Here is a 24,625-nt window from a genome sequence, read left to right on the forward strand (position 1 = left end):
GAGACCAAATGACACAGACATTAACAACCAAATATAAAGTTATCAAAAGTACCAGGATTATAATTTAATACGCAAGACGCGCGGTTCGTAAGACTCATCAGTGACGCTCAGATCAAAATAGTTAAAAAGTCAAATAGATACGAAGTTGAAGAACATTGAGGACCCAAAATTCCAAAAAAAGTTGTACCAAATACGGCTAAGGTAATCAATCTACTCCTGGGGAAAGACAATCCTTAGTTTTTTTCGAAAAATTCAAAGTTTTGTAAACCATGTAAACAGAAAATTTATAAAAATGACCATATAATTGATATTCATGTCAACACCGAAGTGCTGACTACTGGGCTGGTGATACGCTTGGGGACGAGACGTCCACAAGCAGTGGCATCGACCCAGTGATGTAAATAGTTATCAAAAGTACCAGAATTATAATTTGGTACGCCAGACGCGCGTTTCGTTTACATAAGACTCATCAGTGACGCTCAGATCAAAATAGTTAAAAAGCCAAATAAATACGAAGTTGAAGAGCATTGAGGACCCAAAATTCAAAAAAAATTGTGACAAATACGGCTTTGGTAATCAATCTACTTTTGGGGTCAGAAAATCCTTAGTTTTTATCGAAAAATTCAAAGTTTTGGAAACAGAAAATTTATAAAAAAAGACCATATAATTGATATTCATGTCAACACCGAAGTGCTGACTACTGGGCTGGTGATACGCTTGGGGACGAGACGTCCACAAGCAATGGCATGGACCCAGTGGTATAAATAGTTATCAAAAGTTTCAGAATTATAATTTGGAACGCCAGACGCGCGTTTCGTTTACATAAGACTCATCAGTGACGCTCAGATCAAAATAGTTAAAAAACCAAATAAATACGAAGTTTAAGAGCATTGAGGACCCACAATTCCAAAAAAGTTGTGCCAAATACGGCTTTGGTAATCAATCTACTCCTGGGGTAAGAAAATCCTTAGTTTTTCGAAAAATTCAAAGTTTTGTAAACAGAAAATTTATAAAAATGACCATATAATTGATATTCATGTCAACACCGTAGTGCTGACTACTTGGCTGGTGATACCCTCGGGGACGAAATGTCACCCGGTACATACGGCCTTCAACAGTGGACAAATACCATACCAGAAAGTCAGGTATAAAAGGCCCCGAAACGGATTTATTAATGAATCCCAAAAAATTACAAAAAACAAAAATGTTACACAGCAACAAATGACAACCACGGCTTTCAATACAGGCTCCCAACTACATACAAAGTCTGAACATGATAGCTGGATCCCAACCCCTCTCCTTTTTTTACCTGGAATAGTGTATGATATCACAGTGAAACATAACTTGAGCAAGACCTATACAAACTAGTATCAATCTTTATAGAACGAAAAACGAGAAACACCTGTGAAACATACCAAAGTTTGACAACCACTCAACAACAGATATAGGTTCCTTTAAAAAATAGTTTTTTTTTCAGATTCTCTAACCGGATATGTGACCTTCAGAACTGATATATACCTTGGCGCAGATCGTGACTCAGATATATGATCAAAAAATAATTTTATAGTAACTGAAACCTAAATTATAGTATTCGAAAAATAATGAAAGAAATAAGCCATACAATTAAATGTCAGTTTAAATTATGAAATAAATATAAAATTCTGTTAAAAAAAATTTACAACACACACTTAATTGTTTGATTATAGTTTCTGGATATAAATATGTTCGTACGTTATTATAGTAGTTACGGTTTTTAGGTCTATGTCAAATAATAATAAAAAATGCTGTAAATATTTTTCTATGATGTTGGTACGAAATAGTTAAAATTGCGCTCCATATGTATATAATTGTTTAGGATTATCGCCCCTATGTTTTCTGTTTCTATGTTCGGCTATTGTATCAATGTTTGATTTAAAGTACTTCATGTACGTAAAACAATAATTGTAGAATACAAACATGGTGAGTTCATACGTATCTTTTTATCAACTAAAGTTCAAACCTTAGAAAATAGTCAACACATTGTTCTGAGTCTTGAGTCGCTTCAAAATACCAACAGCATATACCTGTATACTAGCTTTTTATCTCGTGTATATTTGTAAGGGTTTTTATTATGTCCACGATTATCAAACCGAATTTAAACCACATTTGTAAACAAAGATATTACATACGCATTTACATTCATTTATTCATGTAAATGTTTGTAGGAAAACGGAAGACGGAAAGCAAATATTTTCTTATGGAACGCCGAAATAACATACATGTATGTATGTAATGAAATTTGCTATTTTATATATTAGCCGGATAAAGCGTACGGTGACCCTATCTTTTCTTTTTGCAATCTCCAAGCATTTCCTTAAATATTCTCGTATTTATTTTTTATATGCAGTTCTAATTTTAATCTTAAATCTTTAATCACATATTGATGGGTTTTCCTGTACATTGCTGTATATATAAATCCATACATAATGTGTCATTTTGTTACAACCTGTAGGTTGAGAAAATGCACAATGACCTATTGTTTTTATTATATTTTTGACTCATCACAATATATACTATGTGTTGACAAAATATGAAAAAATGCTGTCATTTTTTATATAAAATACTCCCAGAATCATGAGAATGTAAACCGCTGAGAAGCATTTCTAGAATTTAACTTTTTTTCTTAACCTGATTTTTGGGTTTCTATGACTGTAATAAAATAAGTGGTGCAGACAAAATAATATGGTGGTACACTTTTTTTTGCTACGGCCCTTTGAACATGTTGAAAGTACATAATTTTAATGATTTTTTCCATTTTCATCATGTTTTACATATACATATATTATATATATACATAAGTACGTCTGAGTCAGTGACAACCCTACAACAGATGTATCCATCGGATCGCCATCAATGATGGTGATACATGGCTGTGTACATAATGTATATACAACTCGTCTAAACATCAACCCAACATTGTTAGATCTGTAAATTTGCTTTCGCAAATTTTTGGTTCTTCTCTCGCAGGGATTCGAACCCATGCTACTGTGATATCGTGACACCAAATCGCCTGCACTGCAGCCGTCCCCCTAGACCACACGACCACCTGGGCTCTATATATATACCTATTTTGGGGTTATGAACATGATGATTGTGAAAAAAACACAGTTCCTCAAACATGACAAATTGACAATTAAACTTTTTTTCATACTTTCACTAAATATGAAATCTGGAGTTGGACCAATCTGAATAAATTTGTAAAAGTAAAGATAATTCATCACCCAGTTCATTTATACGAATTAAGTTTGGGGCAACTTACATGACTTAAGAAATACCAACATAGCTAGATAATGCAATTTGTGATCTAATTACCATGATTACTAACACAATTCTATATCAATAAAATTGTAATTGTTATATTGTACATCAAATACAATAATTACAAACCTGATTTTGAACAATATCAAATAAGAATTAGATTACCTGTGACGTCACTTTTGTAGCGTGATCATCATGTGACAATGTAGGTTTTTTTAAGCAGTCTTATAGCGTTTTCTTTTTTACGTGTTCATTTTAATTATGTGGTTAGTCCCCACTAAGGTGTTGACATGAACATCAGGTTTATAGTCTTTTTTTTTAAATTTACTCTTTGCAAGGGTACAAATTATTCTAAATTGTACAGATTTTCTTGTCCCAGGTATACATGGTATTTTAGATAGAATTAAAATAAAATCACTTTAGAATTGTTGGTCATCAATGCTCTTCAACTTTGTATATTTGGCTTTCTTTACTATTTTGATCGAGGTGTAACTGGTAGGTGAAATGTAGATGAAGCGTGCATATGGTGTATTTGATTGTAGGCCTGGTACCTTTGATAACAATTATCATGTCGAAATGTCCTATTGTAATGTTTATTTGTCTATTTCTCTGTCCGTAATGTTCTTGCATTAATTTGTACTGTGTTCCTGTCATGTAATACTATCATGTTAGTGTTATATTTAACAATGCCACAAAAGCGGGAGGTTTGGCTAGCCGCAAAAGGAGGTTCAATCCATCATTTTTAAATGTACTGTACCAAGTCTGGAAAATGGCAGTTGTTATCTTAAAGATCGTTTCTGTGTCTGTTTCATCGTCCTTTTAGTTTTTTTTTTGCACTTGAATGTTTCTGTTTTTTTCCTCTTAAAGTTGATGTGTTTACCTTAGTTTTAGAACATGTAGTTTGTATCCTGATTTTTTTTCTGTCAATGGATTAATGACTTTCAAACAGCAGTATTTTACTGTTGCCTTTATTCACCATGTCATATGTATATTTTGTATATATTTTATTTTTCTCGGTTTTAAAAACAAAATGCATATTATTTCAACTTCTTAAATGATTGAAAAAAATACATATCTGAGTAATTTCAAAACCAAAAGGTTATCAATGGTTATATGAAGGCCGTACGGTGACCTATAGTTGTTAATGTCTGTGTCATTTTAGTCTCTTGGGGACAGTTGTTCCATTGGCAATCATATCCCCTCTTCTTTTTTATATTATGTTAAATGTACATTTTTACATGTTTCTGGTAAAAATCATATTTTGTGCCTCTCACCCATTTTCTCAAAACTTTGACTAAAAAGACAGACTTGATTGGTAAAAAGATTTGACAAATGTTTGAAAAATGTATTACTTAAAACCTACTCATTGTAAATACACAATTTTGGTTCACGGAGTTAAGTTTCATTATCATGATTACATTGTATATTAAAATTGAGAATGGAAATGGGGAATGTGTCAAAGAGACAAGAACCCGACCAAATAAAAACAACAACAGAAGGTCACCAACAGGTCTTCAATGTACCGCGCAATTCCCGCACCCGGTGGCGTCCTTCAGCTGGCCCCTGAACAAATATATACTGTACTAGGTCAGTGATAATGAACGCTAGACTAATTTCCAAATTGTACACAAGAAACTAAAATTAAAATAATACAAGACTAACGAAGGCCAGAGGTTCTTGACTTGGGACAGGTGAAAAATGCTGCGGGGTTAAACATGTTTCTGAGATCTCAACCCTCCCCCTATACCTCTAGACAATGTAAAAAAGTAAACGCATAACAATACGCACATTAACATTCAGTTGAAGAGAAGTCCAAGTCTGATGTCAGAAGATGTAACCAAAGAAAATAAACAAAATGACAATAATACATAAATAACAACAGACTACTAGCAGTTAACTGACATGCCAGCTCCAGACTTCAATTAAACTGACTGAAAGATTATGATTTCATCATATGAACATCAGACACAATCCTTCCCGTTAGGGGTTTAGTATCATACCATCATAACATTTATGTTATATTTGTTATTCTCGTGGTATTTTGTCTGATGCTTGGTCCGTTTCTGTGTGTGTTGCGTTTCGGGGTTGTGTCGTTGTTCTCCTCTTATATTTAATGCGTTTCCCTCGGTTTTAGTTGGTTACCCCGATTTTGTTTTTTGTCCATGGATTTATGAGTTTTGAACAGCGGTATACTACTGTTGCCTTTATTTATATGAGAAGAAAATAACCCGTGTCATGCCAAGAACTGTTTTTAGAATAAATGTGTTTAGTTCCGATGCAAATACCTTATTAGTGACTCAATATTAATGCAAAATATGTAATCTGAAATGACTTGACAACAGTATCGTAATTATATTCCTTCTTGTTATATTGTATTTATTTTTTTTTAGTTTTTTAAATTTGATATTTTCCACATGTAGCACTCCATCACCGCCTGCTCCAACTTACTTTGCCATATGCATTGCTTGTCTTTGTCAATCGTCAATGTGTCATCATAGTAATTGTTCTTTGTTTTTGAAAACATAACTTTCTTAGTGTGATTATAAATGCGTCATTATTAGTCCAGTCAAACTAAGATTTAATCTCAAACTAATTGCAACAGAAAATGTTTTAGTTCTAATCTATAGCATGAAGCCCTTAACATACGCAAAAAAGGTCCCATAAAATATAACCTAAGGGAAACTCAAAATCTGCATTTTTAATTTCCTACGGAAATTAACATTGGAAGGGGAGACAACTCCACAAAAAATGAGTCTTTTTTTGTGAGTTTCTGATTGATTTTCTTAAAATTTATGTAAAGTATGATACTTTAATGGGGTTGTTAGTTTTATTTGACTAACTTATAAAACCTCTTCCCCTCGTGAAATGTACAAAACCAAACTAGTATGTTGGGTAGTTTTTTTTGTGAGCATTTTTCATTAAAGAAATTGCAAATTTGTGGCTTTGTGACTGTTTTGAAAAAATAATAATTTGGTAATGTTTATATCTGTATACTTTATTTTTTCAGTATCTTACTATCTAAAAAGTAAAATCACAAACAAGTTTGTAATTTGAAGTTGATACTGAGCTTGTATTTTGTTTACTTATCATGCTAATTGGCATGTTAAGGAAATGTTCTTTTATTTAAAAATATATTTTTCTTTTTTAGCCTTTAGTTTGACAACTGACCAAACAACAGACCATATGGAAACAGTTTTAATCCAGTAAATAGAGGCCTCGAAACTATAGAAATAAGAAAGGTCCAGATATACACAATAACTCTGACAAGTAAGAAATGTATATGTACCAGCATGACAAGAGTGATTAGAAAAACACAGAAATGAATAAAACCTCTAGTATTGAAAAGATAGATGGGTGTTCTTTTATCTCCCCTAACCAGATATCAAGCAAAATAGAGATGTATATATCAGATATATACCAACAAGACGGGAATGGACAAGAAAAAACAGAGACAGATGAAATGTATAATGATGAAACTTTAGAGGGATCAAATGATATATCTTCTGACCAGGTCATAGACGGGTTAGATGTGTGCCACAGTAGACAGCAAACTACAGGATCAGTAATCTCCCTTGATAAGAATTCTCATAAAGATCATTTAGGCAATTTACAGAATTACAGGATAACTAATTCTAATGAAAAACCTTATGAATGCGGTGTATGTGGTAAAGGGTATAAGTATAGTAAGGACTTGTATGGACACATCAGAAAACATACAGGTGATAATCCCTTTCCATGTGATGTATGTGGTAAAGGGTTTCGTATGAATAGAGACTTAAAGAGACACAGGATCATACACAGTGGTGAAAAACCGTTTAAATGTGATGTATGTGGTAAAGAGTTTAGTGAGATAGGAAGTGTGTATAAACATAGGAAAACGATACATTTTGGAGATAAACCATATAAATGTGATATGTGTGGTCAAAAGTTTAGCCAGACTTCTAACTTACGGAGGCACATAAGAACACATACTGGAGAAAAACCCCACAAGTGTGATGTGTGTGGTAAAAGATTCAATGGGAGTCAGGACTTACAGAGACACATGAGAACCCATACGGGTGAAAAACCTTATAAATGTACCGTATGCGATAAAGCCTTCAGTGACATTGGAAATTTAAACCAACATAAGAGAACGGTACATATTGGGGATAAACCATATAAATGTGATATATGTGGGCAAGAGTTTAGTCAAAATTCTAATTTACGGAGGCATATAAGAACACATACTGGTGACAAACCTCACAAGTGTGATGTGTGTGGTAAAAGTTTAAGTGGGAGTCAGGAATTACAGAGACACATGAAGATACATACTGGGGAAAAACCTTATACATGTGATGAATGTGGTAAAGGATTTATTCAAGCTAGTCAATTAAAAAATCACAAAACAAAGCACTCAGGAGACGACATTAAAGATCAAATGAATGTTATGCCTGTGGGAAAAGGTTAAGTTTCAATTCACAAATGAGATATTGACGATAAACATGATAAATTTCATAACCATGATACCCTGATTGATGTTGTATTAAAGGTTTTGTGTACCAACAAACACATGAGAGCACACATTCGTGATAAACTATATAGATAATATGTATTTTAATTGTTTTTCTTGGTTTTTAGACAACTTACATATATACAACATGTACGTGATGACAACTGGTGGCAGTTAGTAGATACAAGAAGATGTGGTATGAGTGTCAATGAAACGATTCTCTATGCATCCAAGCCACAATTATAAAAGTAAACCATTATAGGTCAAAGTATGTTCTTAGCCTTAGCTCGAACCGAACATCAAGCTATAAAGGTCTAAAAAATTACTAGTTTTCTGCTCTATGGTCGGGTAGTTGTTGCTTTGACACATTCCCCTTTTCCATTCTCAATTTTATCATGTTTATAGTGGAAAACCATTCAAATGGGAAAGCTTTATAATTTTGGCATTATGTAAAGGGTTCGCCATGTTCACGGGATGACCCAATGATAAAACATCTAATTACACGTTCATACAGTTTGACATGTCTTACTTATTTAGATATAGGAAGAAGTGGTATGAGTGCCAATGAGCAGACGTGACACCTCTCCATCAAAGTCACAATCTATACAAGTTAACCAATTAAATGCATTATAGGCCAAGGTATGGGCTTCAACACGTAGCATTGGCCCTCAGTGAACAGCAATGATGAACAATTATCAACTTAATTGTCGGTTATATTACATGCAATTGTAAACAGCCACCATGATGTTACACAGACATGACAAACTTTACATATAATTATGATAACTTAATTGTAGTCCTGAAATAAATTGTAATATTCAAAATTCATGATATAATCAACTTATCAAAAAGTAAATCTATTGTAGTATGAATTCTAGTGCATGTATTGTTTCAAGAACTCTATTCTTTGTATTCATTTTTGGGAATTGTATTGTTGTTTTTTTCAAACAATAATTGTCATGATGAGAAATTTTATTTTTTCATTCTCTTGATCATGTACATATATGTAATAATTGCCTGAGATAGATTAAGATGTACTTTCAGATAAAGATATACCTGGACAGGTGTTGTTTAATTTATAATTAAAGGGTCACATTAGTTTGAAATGTAAAATTATAAATAGATATAAGAAAATGTAATATGAGCATGATGATTGCCAAAGAGACAACTCTCAAGTCACAATTTTAAAAGTTAACCACTATATGTAAAAGTACGTTCTTGATCACAACGATTTGGCTCACACCGAACAGCCAGCTACCAAGGGTACCAAAATGACTTAATTCAAAACCAAGGGTTTCATAGGACTGTCACTTTATTTCACATGCTTGAACCAAATAAACAAAATTGTTATATAAGCTTGAAATTGCAGATTTCAACATAGAAAATAATGGGCTCTGAATTCTTGATTTTTGTCCTACAGAGTTGTGTTTTAGACTTATATGATCACACTGGATTATATTTTGAAGAAAAAAAGTAACGATTATATTAACACGGTTAGTTTTATGACCAAGATGTCTGAGATGACACATAAATTATTATTAGATAAAACAATAACAATTTTTTATTAGTACGTAGTTCAATGGCCTAAAAGCGTTAAGCTTAAAAAACGGGAAACAATCACTAAAATCTAGCATTTTCCTCACAGGTGAAATCTTAAATGTGGGAAAAAGTTTAATTTTAAAAATTCCATCTTTTTACTGAATAGAGGTTTGATTTTATATTTGGTGGGATATTTACCATGTTTATAAATCATGAACATGATGAAGCTATCCAGATATTATATTTTTTTTAAAATCAGATTATTGTTCATTCATTGACAAATCTCATTTATGTTTTTGTTATCAGGTTTTTTCAGGGATTGCGATTATAACACACATTAAATGTTGACTGCTGTACTCCTTCTTTTGATATTTTTACCTGTTATGTCTGTTTCTTTTGTTTACACATTGTTGTCAATATTATGGAATTGTATGTGACTGTCATACAAGTGAAGCTTAGTTAACTCTAAAACAAGGTTAGAAATACCGGCATATCTACATAATTTGATAAGTAAAAGGAATGTACCAAGTCAAGAATATGACCGTTGTTTTCAATTCGTTGTGATGAATTTAAGATTTTGGTTTTTGCCATTTTTAAGGGACTTTCCGTTTTGAATTTTCCTTTTTATTTTACTTTCACATTTATAAATTTGCACAATTGCCATTTTGATAAATGCGTCATGCACGTCATACTTTCATTGCACAAGGATAATAGTTACGCTGAACGGTGCCCACTGGTCACCCTATAAATAGTACTCTCTGTGTAGTAATATTGTAGTTCTAAAAATAGAAAACTAAAAATAGACAATTCTTCTTTCTATTTAGCAATATACCCTAGATCTAAATCCTGTCAACATCTGTATTATCTGTAAATAAAATTAACATACCGAGCAATTGAATACAATGAATAACACAAACTTAAGTTTAATTAAGTCATTCAAAGCAAAATATTGGTTCATTCATTTTGCATGATTTGTCATTTGTGATGACACGATTTTTTTTTTAAATGTTCAAATCTCAGACTAGAAGGAAATCTTTTTTCAGAAGTCCCAAGAAAATGTAGATGAGAGTGGTATGTTTGCATTTGATTTATTGTATCAAACCTTTAATATGATGGAAACATACACTATGTTTATATAATGCTGCAACTATTATTCTTTTTGAACTTAAAACTTGCAATCGTTTCTGGTAAAATGGCCACTTAGGCTGGATTGAACAAATCATTTTATTGATTACCTTACACAAATATTTAATTTGATTACATGTGGTCATCTTAACCAGAAATGGGGTTTGTTAACCTCTGTTCGACTTTATATGCTAGAAAATGGGTAACTTCTGGTCACCTTATTAATATATTGGATTTGGTGACCTCTGGTCACCTTATGTTAATATTTATTAGATTTGGTGACCTCTGGTCACCTTATGTTAATATTGATTTGGTTACCTCTGGGTACCTTATGTTAATATTAGATTGGTTATCTCTGGTCGCCTTATGTTTATATTGGATATGGTTACCTCTGGTCACCTTATGTTTATATTGGTTTTGGTTACCTCTGGTAATCTTATGTTAATATTTGATTTGGTCATTCAAAGCAAAATATTTGTTTCATTCATTTTGCATGATTTGTCATTTGTGATGACACGATTTTTTTTAAATGTTCAAATCACAGACTAGAAGGAAATCTTTTTTCAGAAGTCCCAAGAAAATGTAGATGAGAGTGGTATGTATGTATTTGATTTATTGTATCAAACCTTTAATATGATGGAAACATACACTATGTTTATATAATGCTGCAACTATTATTCTTTTTGAACTTAAAACTTGCAATCGTTTTTGGTAAAACCTCTGTTGGACTTTATATGCTAGAATAGGGTAACTTCTGGTCACCTTATTAATATATTGGATTTGTTGACCTCTGGTCACCTTATGTTAATCTTAGATTTGGTGACCTCTGGTCGCCTTATGTAAATATTGATTTGGTTACCTCTGGTCACCTTATTCATATATTAGATTTGGTTATCTCTGGTCACCTGATGTTTATATTGGATTTTGTTACCTTTGGTCACCTTATGTTTATATTGGTTTTGGTTACCTTTGGTTACCTTATGTTAATATTGATTTTGGTTACCTCTGGTCGGTCACCTTATTCGTATATTAGATTTGGTTACCTCTGGTCACCTTAAGTTAATATTGGATTTGGTTACCTCTGGTCACCTTATTCATATATTAGATTTGGAAACCTCTGGTCACCTTATGTTAATATTGGATTTGGTTATCTCTGGTCACCTTATGTTTATATTGGATTTGGTTATCTCTGGTCACCTTTTGTTTATATTTGATTTTTTTACCACTGGTCACCTTATGTTAATATTGGATTTAATTACGTCTGACCAACTTATTCATATATTAGATTGAATTATCTCTAGTAACTTCATGTTACTATTAACTTTTGTTATCTCGGGTGACCTTCTGTAAATATTGGATTTGGTTATCTCTGGTCACCTTATGTTTATATTGGATTTGGTTACCTCTGGTCACCTTATGTTAATATTGGATTTGGTTATCTCTTGTCACCTTTTTCATATATTATATTTGGTTACCCCTGGTCACTTTATGTTAATATTGGATTTGGTTATCTCTGTTCACCTTAGGTTTATATTGGGTTTGGTTATTTCTGGTCACCTTTTTTATATTGGATTTGGTTACCTCTGGTCACCTTATTCATATATCAGATTCGGTTACCTCTGGTCACCTTATTCATATATTCGATTTGGTTACGTCTGGTCACCTTATTCGTACATTAGATTTGGTTACCTCTGGTCACCTTAAGTTAATATTGGATTTGGTTACCTCTGGTCACCTTATTCATATATTAAATTTGGAAACCTCTGGTCACCTTATGTTAATATTGGATTTGGTTATCTCTGGTCACCTTATGTTTATATTGGATTTGGTTATCTCTTGTCACCTTATGTTTATATTGGATTTGGTTACCTCTGGTCACCTTATGTTTATATTGGTTTTTGTTACCTCTGGTCACCTTATGTTAATATTGAATTTGGTTATCTCTTGTCACCTTTTTCATATATTAGATTTGGTTACCCCTGGTCACTTTATGTTAATATTGGATTTGGTTATCTCTGTTCACCTTAGGTTTATATTGGGTTTGGTTATTTCTGGTCACCTTTTTTATATTGGATTTGGTTAACTCTGGTCACCTTATTCATATATTAGATTTGGTTACCTCTGGTCACCTTATTCATATATTAGATTTTGTTACCTCTGGTCACCTTATGTTAAAATTGGATTTGGTTATCTCTGTTCACCTTATGTTTATATTTGATTTGGTTATCTCTGGTCACCTTATGTTTATAGTGGATTTGGCTACCTCTGGTCACCTTATGTTTTTATTGGATAAGGTTATCTCTAGTCACCTTATTCGTATATTAGATTTGGTTACCTCTGGTCACCTCATGTTAATATTGAATTTGGTTACCTCTGGTCACCTTATGCAGATATTAGATTTGGTTACCTCTGGTCACCTTATGTTGATATTGGATTTGGTTATCTCTGGTCACCTTATGTTTGTATTGGTTTTGGTTACCTCTGGTCACCTTATTCAGATATTCGATCTGGTTACGTCTGGTCACCTTATTCGTAAATAAGATTTGGTTACCTCTGGTCACCTTAAGTTAATATTGGATTTGGTTACCTCTGGTCACCTTATTCATATATTAGATTTGGAAACCTCTGGTCACCTTATGTTAATATTGGATTTGGTTATCTTTGGTCACCTTATGTTTATATTGGATTTGGTTATCTCTGGTCACCTTTTGTTTATATTTGATTTTTTTACCACTGGTCACCTTATGTTAATATTGGATTTGGTAACCCCTAAGCACCTTATTCATATATAAGTTTGAATTATCTCTGGTAACTTCATGTTACTATTAAATTTGGTTATCTCGGGTCACCTTATGTAAATATTGGATTTGGTTATATCTGAACACCTTATGTTTATATTGGATTTGGTTACCTCTGGTCACCTTATGTTTGTATTGGTTTTGGTAACCTCTTGTCATCTTATGTTAATATTTGATTTGGTTACCTCTGGTCACCTTATTCAGATATCCGAGTCGGTTACCTCTGGTCACCTTATTCATATATTCGATTTGGTTACGTCTGGTCACCTTATTCGTAAATTAGATTTGGTTACCTCTGGTCACCTTAAGTTCATATTGGATTTGGTTACCTCTGGTCACCTTATTCATATATTAGATTTGGAAACCTCTGGTCACCTTATGTTAATATTGGATTTGGTTATCTCTGGTCACCTTATGTTTATATTGGATTTGGTTATCTCTGGTCACCTTTTGTTTATATTTGATTTTTTTACCACTGGTCACCTTATGTTAATATTGGATTTGGTAACCCCTAAGCACCTTATTCATATATTAGATTGAATTATCTCTGGTAACTTCATGTTACTATTAAATTTGGTAATCTCGGGTCACCTTATGTAAATATTGGATTTGGTTATCTCTGGTCACCTTATGTTTATATTGGATTTGGTTACCTCTGGTCACCTTATGTTTATATTGGTTTTTGTTACCTCTGGTCACCTTATGTTAATATTGGATTTGGTTATCTCTTGTCACCTTATGTTTATAGTGGATTTGGTTACCTCTGGTCACCTTATGTTTATTTTGGTTTTTGTTACCTCTGGTCACCTTATGTTAATATTGAATTTGGTTATCTCTTGTCACCTTTTTCATATATTAGATTTGGTTAACCTTGGTCACTTTATGTTAATATTGGATTTGGTTATCTCTGTTCACCTTAGGTTTATATTGGGTTTGGTTATTTCTGGTCACCTTTTTTATATTGGATTTGGTTAACTCTGGTCACCTTATTCATATATTAGATTTGGTTACCTCTGGTCACCTTATTCATATATTATATTTTGTTACCTCTGGTCACCTTATGTTAAAATTGGATTTGGTTATCTCTGTTCACCTTATGTTTATATTTGATTTGGTTATCTCTGGTCACCTTATGTTTATATTGGATTTGGTTACCTCTGGTCACCTTATGCAGATATTAGATTTGGTTACCTCTGGTCACCTTATGTTTTTATTGGATAAGGTTATCTCTAGTCACCTTATTCGTATATTAGATTTGGTTACCTCTGGTCACCTCATGTTAATATTGAATTTGGTTACCTCTGGTCACCTTATGCAGATATTAGATTTGGTTACCTCTGGTCACCTTATGTTAATATTGGATTTGGTTATCTCTGGTCACCTTATGTTTGTATTGGTTTTGGTTACCTCTGGTCATCTTATGTTAATATTTGATTTGTTTACCTCTGGTCACCTTATTCAGATATCCGAGTCGGTAACCTCTGGTCACCTTATTCAGATATTCGATTTGGTTACGTCTGGTCACCTTATTCGTAAATTAGATTTGGTTACCTCTGGTCACCTTAAGTTAATATTGGATTTGGTTACCTCTGGTCACCTTATTCATATATTAGATTTGGAAACCTCTGGTCACCTTATGTTAATATTGGATTTGGTTATCTTTGGTCACCTTATGTTTATATTGGATTTGGTTATCTCTGGTCACCTTTTGTTTATATTTGATTTTTTTACCACTGGTCACCTTATGTTAATATTGGATTTGGTAACCCCTAAGCACCTTATTCATATATTAGATTGAATTATCTCTGGTAACTTCATGTTACTATTAAATTTGGTAATCTCGGGTCACCTTATGTAAATATTGGATTTGGTTATCTCTGGTCACCTTATGTTTATATTGGATTTGGTTACCTCTGGTCACCTTATGTTTATATTGGTTTTTGTTACCTCTGGTCACCTTATGTTAATATTGGATTTGGTTATCTCTTGTCACCTTATGTTTATATTGGATTTGGTTACCTCTGGTCACCTTATGTTTATATTGGTTTTTGTTACCTCCGGTCACCTTATGTTAATATTGAATTTGGTTATCTCTTGTCACCTTTTTCATATATTAGATTTGGTTACCCCTGGTCACTTTATGTTAATATTGGATTTGGTTATCTCTGTTCACCTTTTTTATATTGGATTTGGTTAACTCTGGTCACCTTATTCATATATTAGATTTGGTTACCTCTGGTCACCTTATTCATATATTAGATTTTGTTACCTCTGGTCACCTTATGTTAAAATTGGATTTGGTTATCTCTGTTCACCTTATGTTTATATTTGATTTGGTTATCTCTGGTCACCTTATGTTTATATTGGATTTGGTTACCTCTGGTCACCTTATGCAGATATTAGATTTGGTTACCTCTGGTCACCTTATGTTTTTATTGGATAAGGTTATCTCTAGTCACCTTATTCGTATATTAGATTTGGTTACCTCTGGTCACCTCATGTTAATATTGAATTTGGTTACCTCTGATCACCTTATTTATATATTAGATTTGGTTACCTCTGGTCACCTTATGTTAAAATTGGATTTGGTTATCTCTGGTCACCTTATGCAGATATTAGATTTGGTTACCTCTGGTCACCTTATGTTAATATTGGAATTGGTTATCTCTTGTCACCTCATGTTTATATTGGTTTTGGTTACCTCTGGTCATCTTATGTTAATATTTGATTTGGTTATCTCTGGTCACTGTCATGTATTGGTCTTACATTGTATTGGGTTATCAGATGTATCTGTATATTGTACTCTCTTATGTGAAGTCATTAAACATATCTACCATGCTGCACTGAGTTATATAATATGGTGTCAGATGTGGGTCCGCTAAAATCGTGAAATAAGGACCAAGAAGAAGTCGCGAAAAACCTAGTCATTAATATATACACTTAGATTTGTGTCAAATGAACACATCGAGGTAAAATGGCAGACGGTATAAATGGTAGAACACCGTGTATGAACTGGGACAGTGGGGACCTCCCAGGGACCTGGAAAGCATTTAAAACGCATTGCGAATTTATGTTCCAAGGGCCGTTAAAAAAGAAACAAGGCGACGAGAAATGCGCTTATCTTATGATATGGGTTGGCGAAAAGGGAAGGAATGTTTACAGTACTTGGGATATGAAGGCAGAAGACCAGAAAAAACTTGAAAAATATTATGAAAACTTTGAAGCTTATGTTAAACCCAAATCCAACCAAGTTTTCTCCAGCTATAAATTCCAATGTAAAATACAAAAAACAAATGAAAAGAATTTGTGACAGATCTAAAAGTTTTAGTAAAAGATTGTCAGTATGCAAACCCGGATAGAATGGTCAGAGACAGGATTGTTTTTGGAACAAAATCATCTAAAGTAAGAGAAAAATTAATAAATGAAGGGTCAGAACTTACATTAGAAAAAGCCTTAGATATAGCAAGAACTTATGAGCTTTCTCAAAGACAATTACAAACAATGAATATTGGTGAAGACCCAAATGTCAACAGTATAAACAGAAAGAAAATATACCCAAAACAAACATCAAAAAACAGTTATCCGCACAAATATGAACAAGGTGCTAAACCTAGATATAAACAAGACAAATCAAAACAACACGTATGTCAGAGGTGTGGTTATGACCATAATGCAAGTAGTTATTGCCCAGCCAAAGGTAAACAATGCAAAAAGTGTGACAAGAAAGATCATTTTGCTAAAATGTGCAAAACCAGAAAAGAAAAAAAGGTACACGAGATAGACCGAGAAGAATGTTCTAGTTACTATGACTCAAGTGACTCAGACACATTATTTGTTGGTGCACTCTACAATGAAAAAAATGAGAGTGACACATGGTGTGAAGATATCACAGTTGAAAATGTCAGTATTAATTTTCAACTTGACACCGGTGCACGGTGTAATGTTCTGAATCGTACAGATTTTAGACGCATGAAGACAAATAATGTATTAAGCAAACCAGATTCAAGATTGAAATCATTCTCGGGACACAACATAGAATGTGACGGCAAAATAACTTTACCAATTACATTGAAAAAACAAAAACATGAAGTAGAGTTTTATGTTGCGAATACAAAATCACAATCAGTATTAGGAGCTGCGACATGCTCAGAAGTAGGTTTAATCAAAAGAGTGTATACACTAGAAGCCAAATATTCAGATTTATTTACTGGACTTGGATGTTTACCTGGAATACATAAAATACATGTAGACGATAGTAGTAACCATGTAGTACACCCACCAAGAAAGGTGCCAGTTTCACTGAAAGGTAGAATCAAAACTGAACTAGACCGAATGATGAAACTAGGAGTAATTGTGAGACAGTAAGAACCGACTGCATGGGTCAACAGTATGGTAACTGTAGTTAAGTCAAATGGAGATGTAAGAATATGCATTGATCCGAAGGACTTTAATAAAGCGATAAGTAGGGAACACTACCCTATGAAAACTGTAGAAGAAGTAGTAGCTAATATTCCGAATGTTAAAGTATTTAGTAAAATTGATGCAACGTCAGGATTTTGGCATCTCAAACTAGATGAAGATAGCAGCAAACTGACATGTTTTAACACACCATTTGGGAGATATCGTTTTTTAAGAGCTCCCTTTGGAATTAAGTCAATTCCGGAAATATTCCAACGAGTTATGACAGAAATAATGGAAAACATTGAAGGAGCAGAAGTTATTGTTGATAATATACTGATATGGGGTTCAACAATCCAAGAACATGATGAGAGACTGAAAAAAGTTTTAGATCGAGCAAGACAATGCAATTTGAAACTAAGTAAATCAAAATGTCAGTTCCGAAAAAGTGAAGTTGACTATGTTGGACACATTATCAGTAAAGATGGGCTGAAACCAGACCCTGAAAAGGTGCGTGCAGTACAGAAGATGAAAAAGCCAGAAAACAAGAAAGAATTGCAAACATTTCTTGGTTTTATTACGTATCTCAGTAAATTTCTGTCAAATATGTCAGATGTCAGTGCTCCATTTTAGAGTACTTTTAGAAGAAAAGAATGAGTGGTGTTGGGAAAAAGAACAAGACACTAGTTTTAATAAACTTAAAGACATGGCCACTAATGCGCCTATTCTATCCTACTATGATCCAAAACAGCCACTAACATTGAACGTTGATGCTAGCTCAAAAGGCTTAGGTGCGGTGTTACTCCAAAATGACAAGCCTATTGCCTATGCATCGAGAGCACTTACTCCAACTCAACAAAGATATGCTCAAATTGAGAAAGAGACTTTGGCTATTGTTTTTGGATGTCAAAAGTTCCACCATTACGTATACGGTAGACAAGTAGAAGTAGAAAGTGACCATAAGCCACTAGAAAACATATTTAGTAAACCACTAAATGAGGCACCACCAAGAATACAAAGATTTGTATTACAGCTACAGAAGTATGACATTGTCGTCAGATATAAGCCAGGAAAATCTATGTATGTATCAGATACATTGTCAAGAATGTACTTACAGGAAACAGTAGAAAAACTGGTACCAGATATAGAAATTAATGAAATTCAGTTAAATGCTCATCTTCCAATATCACCAGAGAAATATGAACTGTTTAAAAAACAAACAGAGAGTGATGAAATTTTGCAACAAATAAAGAAAATAAATGAAGAAGGATGGCCACTGAAAAAAGAAGAGTTACCAGAAGATCTCAAAATGTATTGGCAGTTTAGAAATGAAATTACCTGCATTGATAACCTATTGTACAAAGGATTAAAGCTTATAATACCAACAAGTTTACGTAAAGAAATGTTACAACTAATCCATGAAACACATATGGGAATCGTTAAATGCAAAACCAGAGCCAGAGAGTTCATGTATTGGCCTGGAATGATGTCCGATATACAAGACATTGTAGAAAAATGTGAAACATGCGCAGTAAACAACAAGAAAACTAACAACAAGGAACCTATGATAACGTCAAAGCTTCCAGATAGACCTTCATCTAAACTAGCACCCGATTTGTTTCAATACAAAGGAGAACATTATTTACTAACAGTTGATTATTATTCAAAATGGCCAGAAATTGATAAACTGGATGAATTAAGTTCATCAAATACAATTTGCTACTTAAAAAAGCAAATGTCTAGATTTGGATACATTGATCAGTTGATCACAGACAATGGTCCGCAATTCGCTTGCAGAGAATTTGCACAGTTTGCAAAAGAATATGGATTTGTTCATACCACAACTAGTCCACATTATCCACAAGCCAATGGACAAGCAGAAAGATTTGTACAAACTGTGAAAAATGTAATCAAGAAAAGCAAAGATCCATACAAAGCTATGTTGGACTACAGAAACACACCCCTAGATGAAATAGAATTATCACCAGCACAATTGCACTTAGGACGACGTTTGAAATCAAGTCTTCCAACATCAGCGCTACTGTTAAAACCAACAGTTGTAAACGAACAAAAAGTTAAAAAACTATACAAAAAAGACAAAGAACTCAAGAATATTATTTTAACAAACACAGTGGAAAACCGTTAAGAGAACTAAAAGACAATGAAACAGTTATGATAGAACACAACAATAAGTTAACTCCTGGAAAGGTTGTCCGTAAACATGAAACACCTAGATCTTACATTGTTGAAACTCTTGGAGGAACACGCCTAAGAAGAAACCGCAAACATCTTAAAACAACAAGAGTAACATTTCAACCAGAAATGGAAATAGAACAACATTTGCCAATGGATGTAAATACACCTCGACAAGAAATCCGAAATGATCCTATCACTGAAAATTTCAAACAAGCAACAGAAATAAACAAACCCGTTCAAAATCAGGAAATTCAAATCGAAAGGAAATCAGTTGAACCAACTTGTAGCACAAGATCAGGAAGATCCGTTAAAGTGCCGATCAAATATAATGATTATGTATGTAATTCAATCAGTGTAAATTCAGAAGGAAAGGAAATTTATGTTTAGAAAATATGTGAAATCTAAGTGAAAGCAAAATTGCAAAATATATGTGCATATAAAATATCATCAAATATAAAGAAATGTCAATAATGTTATAAAGAAAGTGAAAATTTATAATATCTAGTGAAAATTTATAATATCTAGTGAAATTTAAGATATCTAGTGTATATTAGATTTGGTTACCTCTGGTCACCTTAAGTTAATATTGGATTTGCATGGTTACCTCTGGTCACTTATTCATATATTAGATTTGGAAACTTCTGGTCACCTTATGTTAATATTGGATTTGGTTATCTCTGGTCACCTTATGTTTATATTGGATTTGGTTATCTCTGGTCACCTTTTGTATATATTTGATTTTTTTACCACTGGTCACCTTATGTTTATTTTGGATTTGGTTACTTCTGGTCACCTTATTCATATATTAGATTGAATTATCTCTGGTAACTTCATGTTACTATTAAATTTGGTTATCTCGGGTCACCTTATGTTAATATTGGATTTGGTTATCTCTGGTCACCTTATGTTTATATTGGATTTGGTTACCTCTGGTCACCTTATGCAGATATTAGATTTGAATACCTCTGGTCACCTTATGTTAATATTGGATTTGGTCATCTCTTGTCACCTTATTCATATATTAGATTTGGTTACCTCTGGTCACCTTATGTTAATATTGAATTTGGTTACCTCTGGTCACCTTATTTATATATTAGATTTTGTTATCTCTGGTCACCTTATGCTTATATTGGATTTGGTTATCTCTGGTCACCTTATGTTGTAATCGGATTTTGTTACCTCTGGTCACCTTATGTTAATATTGGATTTGGTTACCTCTGGTCACCTTATGCAGATATTGGATTTGGTTACCTCTGGTCACCTTATGCAGATATTGGATTTGGTTACCTCTGGTCACCTTGTGCAGATATTGGATTTGGGGACCTCTGGTCCCCTTATGCAGATATGGGATATGGGACCTCTGGTCACATTATGCAGATATTGGATTTGGGGACCAATGTCACCTTCTGCAGATATTTTATTTGTGGACCTCTGGTCACCCTATGAAGAAATTGTATTTGTGAAATATCTGGTCATCTTATGCAGATATTGGATTTGAGAACCTCTGGTCCTCTAATGCAAATACTTTATTATGGGACCTGTGGTCTCGATGTGCAGATATTGGATTTAAAAGTTGAAACAATCCACACTACATTTTCATCGGAAAGCTAGGTAGAACAATTGACTTATAATTATTGATGTACAAATTACTATTTAATTTGGCCTTCCAATACGATTTGGTCCTATGTTTTATTTTTGATATGTATAACAATGCTTTTCTCATTTATTTTTCAACGGTTTAACATGCTCTTTTTTTTGTAGCTAGGAAACATTTGAAATTATTGAATACATTTTTTGTTATTAATTATATAAATTAAGCATTATAGTACCAACATATTTAAACATTTAAAAAGAATATTTAAGTCAATAAAATAAAATGCATTCTTGTAAAGTCTTTTCTTTGTTTAGATTAAATGATTCTTATTAAAACTAGAAGAATTAAAATGATGTCATTATATGAAATCATGTTGGTAAAGAAATGTGCTGTAATAATAAAATTGTTGTCTTAACTTTTATTTGCAGAGAAATTATTGGCCATGTTATAGGCGAACTAAATAAAACAAATGTTAACAAGGAAATGCATAGGAAAGTTTTTATGGCCCCTTAGAAGACAATAGAGACAATGCTACCAGGTAATGATTTATTAGACACATCACACGTATTATATTAACTTAAAACATATTTTATCATTTGCTTAACAAATATTACCTACTTGAGACAGCAAAGAGACCTAGTCCAATGCAATATTTAGCCAATGTTTCTGCTTGACAAAGTCTTTATTAGAAAAATCTAGGTATTTGTTATATTAAATTATATACATTTGGTAACATCAGTATCTTTGCAAAACATTTCAAGAGCAAACTGTATATGTCCTACTTTTGAAGCCTTTAGGCACCAATGAAACATATAAAATTTTTAAATGAATATCAAGAAAAAACAGTTTCTCAAAATTAGTATAATATTTCATAATTTTTTTCATTGAAATGGTTTACGAATGGATCCTTTCTTTCTTTGGGTAGATTTGAAACTGTCATCACCATTATCTTTACGCCCTCGTTTTTTCGGAATTCACTTTCGGCTTACTGAATAATCTTGATCAGTTCTTGAACTTTTGGATTGTCTGCTTGGAAACAGCGGTTGTTGCTTTCTCTTTCTTGTTGTTTTGGAAAAGTTGGTTGTCTTACAAATATGTAATGCCGCTGTGAGTGCTTGTAAAATAGTTTTCTTTTTATTCACGTCAGTTGTCTGGAAATTTTTATTGTTTACATATATATTGATTTCCTCATTTTTTCTTTTAATAGCCTGGTCGGTTGTTTCTTTGTCTTCCTTTAATTGTTGTCTTGTTTCATCAATTGAGGTAGACTCTATATCAGGTGATGGAACTACCATTTTTGGTACCATCACACAAACACAATGTATACCATGGCTATTGGCAAAACATGTACATTTGAATGAGGTCAAATTAACAACTGATACATTTCCCAATCTGGACTAAACCTCTACCTGGTTGTTATCTCTGTCATAAAAATATTGTTCTGCATTAAGTGCATTCATTGCTTCTGATCTGCACTCGACAGTGAGGTCGATGTTCCTTTTAGAAGCAATCAATTCAGCTAAATGAACATGCTTACACATTCCTGAAAAATAGAAGAGAATGGAACATAAATAAATGCATTGTACCCTTATGGTTTACTTTCAATTGTACAAAATTTGAACAAAACCACTAATGAACATTCAGTAAAGATTGACTTAAATTGGATTGCATTGTTTAAGAAAATTTGATGAGGCAAATGATCATTTGCACTTGTATAACCTGATGACGGTTGATAACGCCTTGTTGGAAGACAAAATCAATCAAAACCGAGGAGACTCATAAAACCAAAGACATTTACAACAACAGTAAAAACACAATAATAAACAACACGAACTCCACTATAAACATGAGGTAAAATAAGTTGCTCCAGAAGGGTGAGAATTTCCGGGACCATATACGCACCCGAAAATAATGAACTTGATTTTAACAATTCATACTTGATGTTGTACTTTTAAACATTGTTAAACTGACTTAAGACTATAAAAAAACTTACTTCCTGTTGTTGCACAATTGCATACTACATTGACAATATCCACATTATAAATCGTTACAACTGCTGTCTGTGATGGAACAGTGCATTCGATGGATGAGGTCCATTGCACAGTTTGGTCGAGATCTGTCTTGAGCATATTCTCTGCTGTCAATTTACTTTTGTCTTCACTTTGTCCTCCCATATTTTTCAGGCGACCAATCTTTTCGAGTTCATCTAGATAGCTAAAATTACGATGTTTTATTTTTTTTATTATGAAAACATAATTCAAAGATCTATTAATAAATTATTTCTTAAAAAAATAAATTCACAGTATTTAATATTCAATGTATTTGCATCTTTAAATGAAATGATCTTTCTAATTTCAGACGATTCAAGTGAACGATAAGAATAACAGGATTGTGACAAATTTAAACTTACTTACTCATAAAACATAGTTACATTCCATGGAGTAGGATTAGTAAGTCCCCTTCTCTGCTATTGGCATACCCACCAAGGAAATGGTATTTCATGCCCAGGAAAAACCTGAAAATGACAAAATGTTAATAACTTTGAATTTATGATTTATGTTTGAATGTACAAATAAAAAAGTACATAAAATGTTAATGTGTATACATTTGAATATTATAAGTAGCATTATAATTAATTATATAAAAACTCTTCCACAGTCATCAGAACACTTTCATTATTACCGGACTTAAGAAAGAACTCACACGATGGGACGTTCAAGGCATCTAACCTCACTAACATGATTAAGAAGATTCCTGTTGTTCCTTATTTTTTTAATGTTGTTGTATATGTCTTTTGGTATATCTGTTTACTCCTTGGTTTTGATTGTTTTTGTCTTAGTATAGGGTGACCAGAGGTTACAAAAATCAAGACCTATTTAGGGTGACAAGAGGTAGTAAAAGCCAGTATATACGTTTTGTTACCGAACGTAACTCAATTAAAAGTATGTGAAAGGTGTCCAGATATAACTGTGATCCTTATCTGTGTATGATGGCAAGTTTATAACTAATTCAAAAATCTGTATAGGGTGACCAGTGGTTTCCATATTCAATAGATGTGTAGGATGACCAGAGGTAACCATATTCAATATCTTCGTAGGATGACTAGAGGTTATCTTATTCAATATCTGTGTAGGGTGACAAAAAGTAACCATATTCAAAATTTTGCTAGGGTGACCAGAGGTCACCATA

The 24,625-nt window shown here is 32.9% G+C and overlaps 3 protein-coding genes across 3 annotated transcripts; 2 read left to right on the forward strand and 1 right to left on the reverse strand.

The window, feature by feature from the left end:
- Positions 1-1,856: 1,856 nt before the first annotated feature.
- On the forward strand, positions 1,857-9,379 carry LOC134686857 (zinc finger protein 239-like). The gene is made up of 2 exons (XM_063546672.1): positions 1,857-1,959; positions 6,446-9,379. Exon 2 carries the CDS (start codon positions 6,617-6,619, stop codon positions 7,742-7,744), a length of 1,128 nt encoding a protein of 375 aa, XP_063402742.1. The 5' UTR covers positions 1,857-1,959; positions 6,446-6,616; the 3' UTR covers positions 7,745-9,379.
- An 8,973-nt stretch (positions 9,380-18,352) lies between these two features.
- LOC134687700 (uncharacterized protein K02A2.6-like) lies at positions 18,353-20,229 on the forward strand. The gene is made up of 2 exons (XM_063548158.1): positions 18,353-19,689; positions 19,779-20,229. The coding sequence occupies exons 1-2, from the start codon at positions 18,353-18,355 to the stop codon at positions 20,227-20,229; spliced, it is 1,788 nt and encodes a 595-aa protein (XP_063404228.1).
- A 1,830-nt stretch (positions 20,230-22,059) lies between these two features.
- LOC134686038 (uncharacterized) lies at positions 22,060-24,037 on the reverse strand. The gene is made up of 3 exons (XM_063545737.1): positions 23,851-24,037; positions 23,430-23,650; positions 22,060-22,979 (listed from the first exon to the last, which is right to left on the reverse strand). The coding sequence occupies exons 1-3, from the start codon at positions 23,859-23,861 to the stop codon at positions 22,834-22,836; spliced, it is 378 nt and encodes a 125-aa protein (XP_063401807.1). The 5' UTR covers positions 23,862-24,037; the 3' UTR covers positions 22,060-22,833.
- Positions 24,038-24,625: the final 588 nt, after the last annotated feature.

This window comes from Mytilus trossulus, chromosome 10 (genome assembly GCF_036588685.1).
Source record: "Mytilus trossulus isolate FHL-02 chromosome 10, PNRI_Mtr1.1.1.hap1, whole genome shotgun sequence".
Classification (NCBI taxonomy): domain Eukaryota; kingdom Metazoa; phylum Mollusca; class Bivalvia; order Mytilida; family Mytilidae; genus Mytilus; species Mytilus trossulus.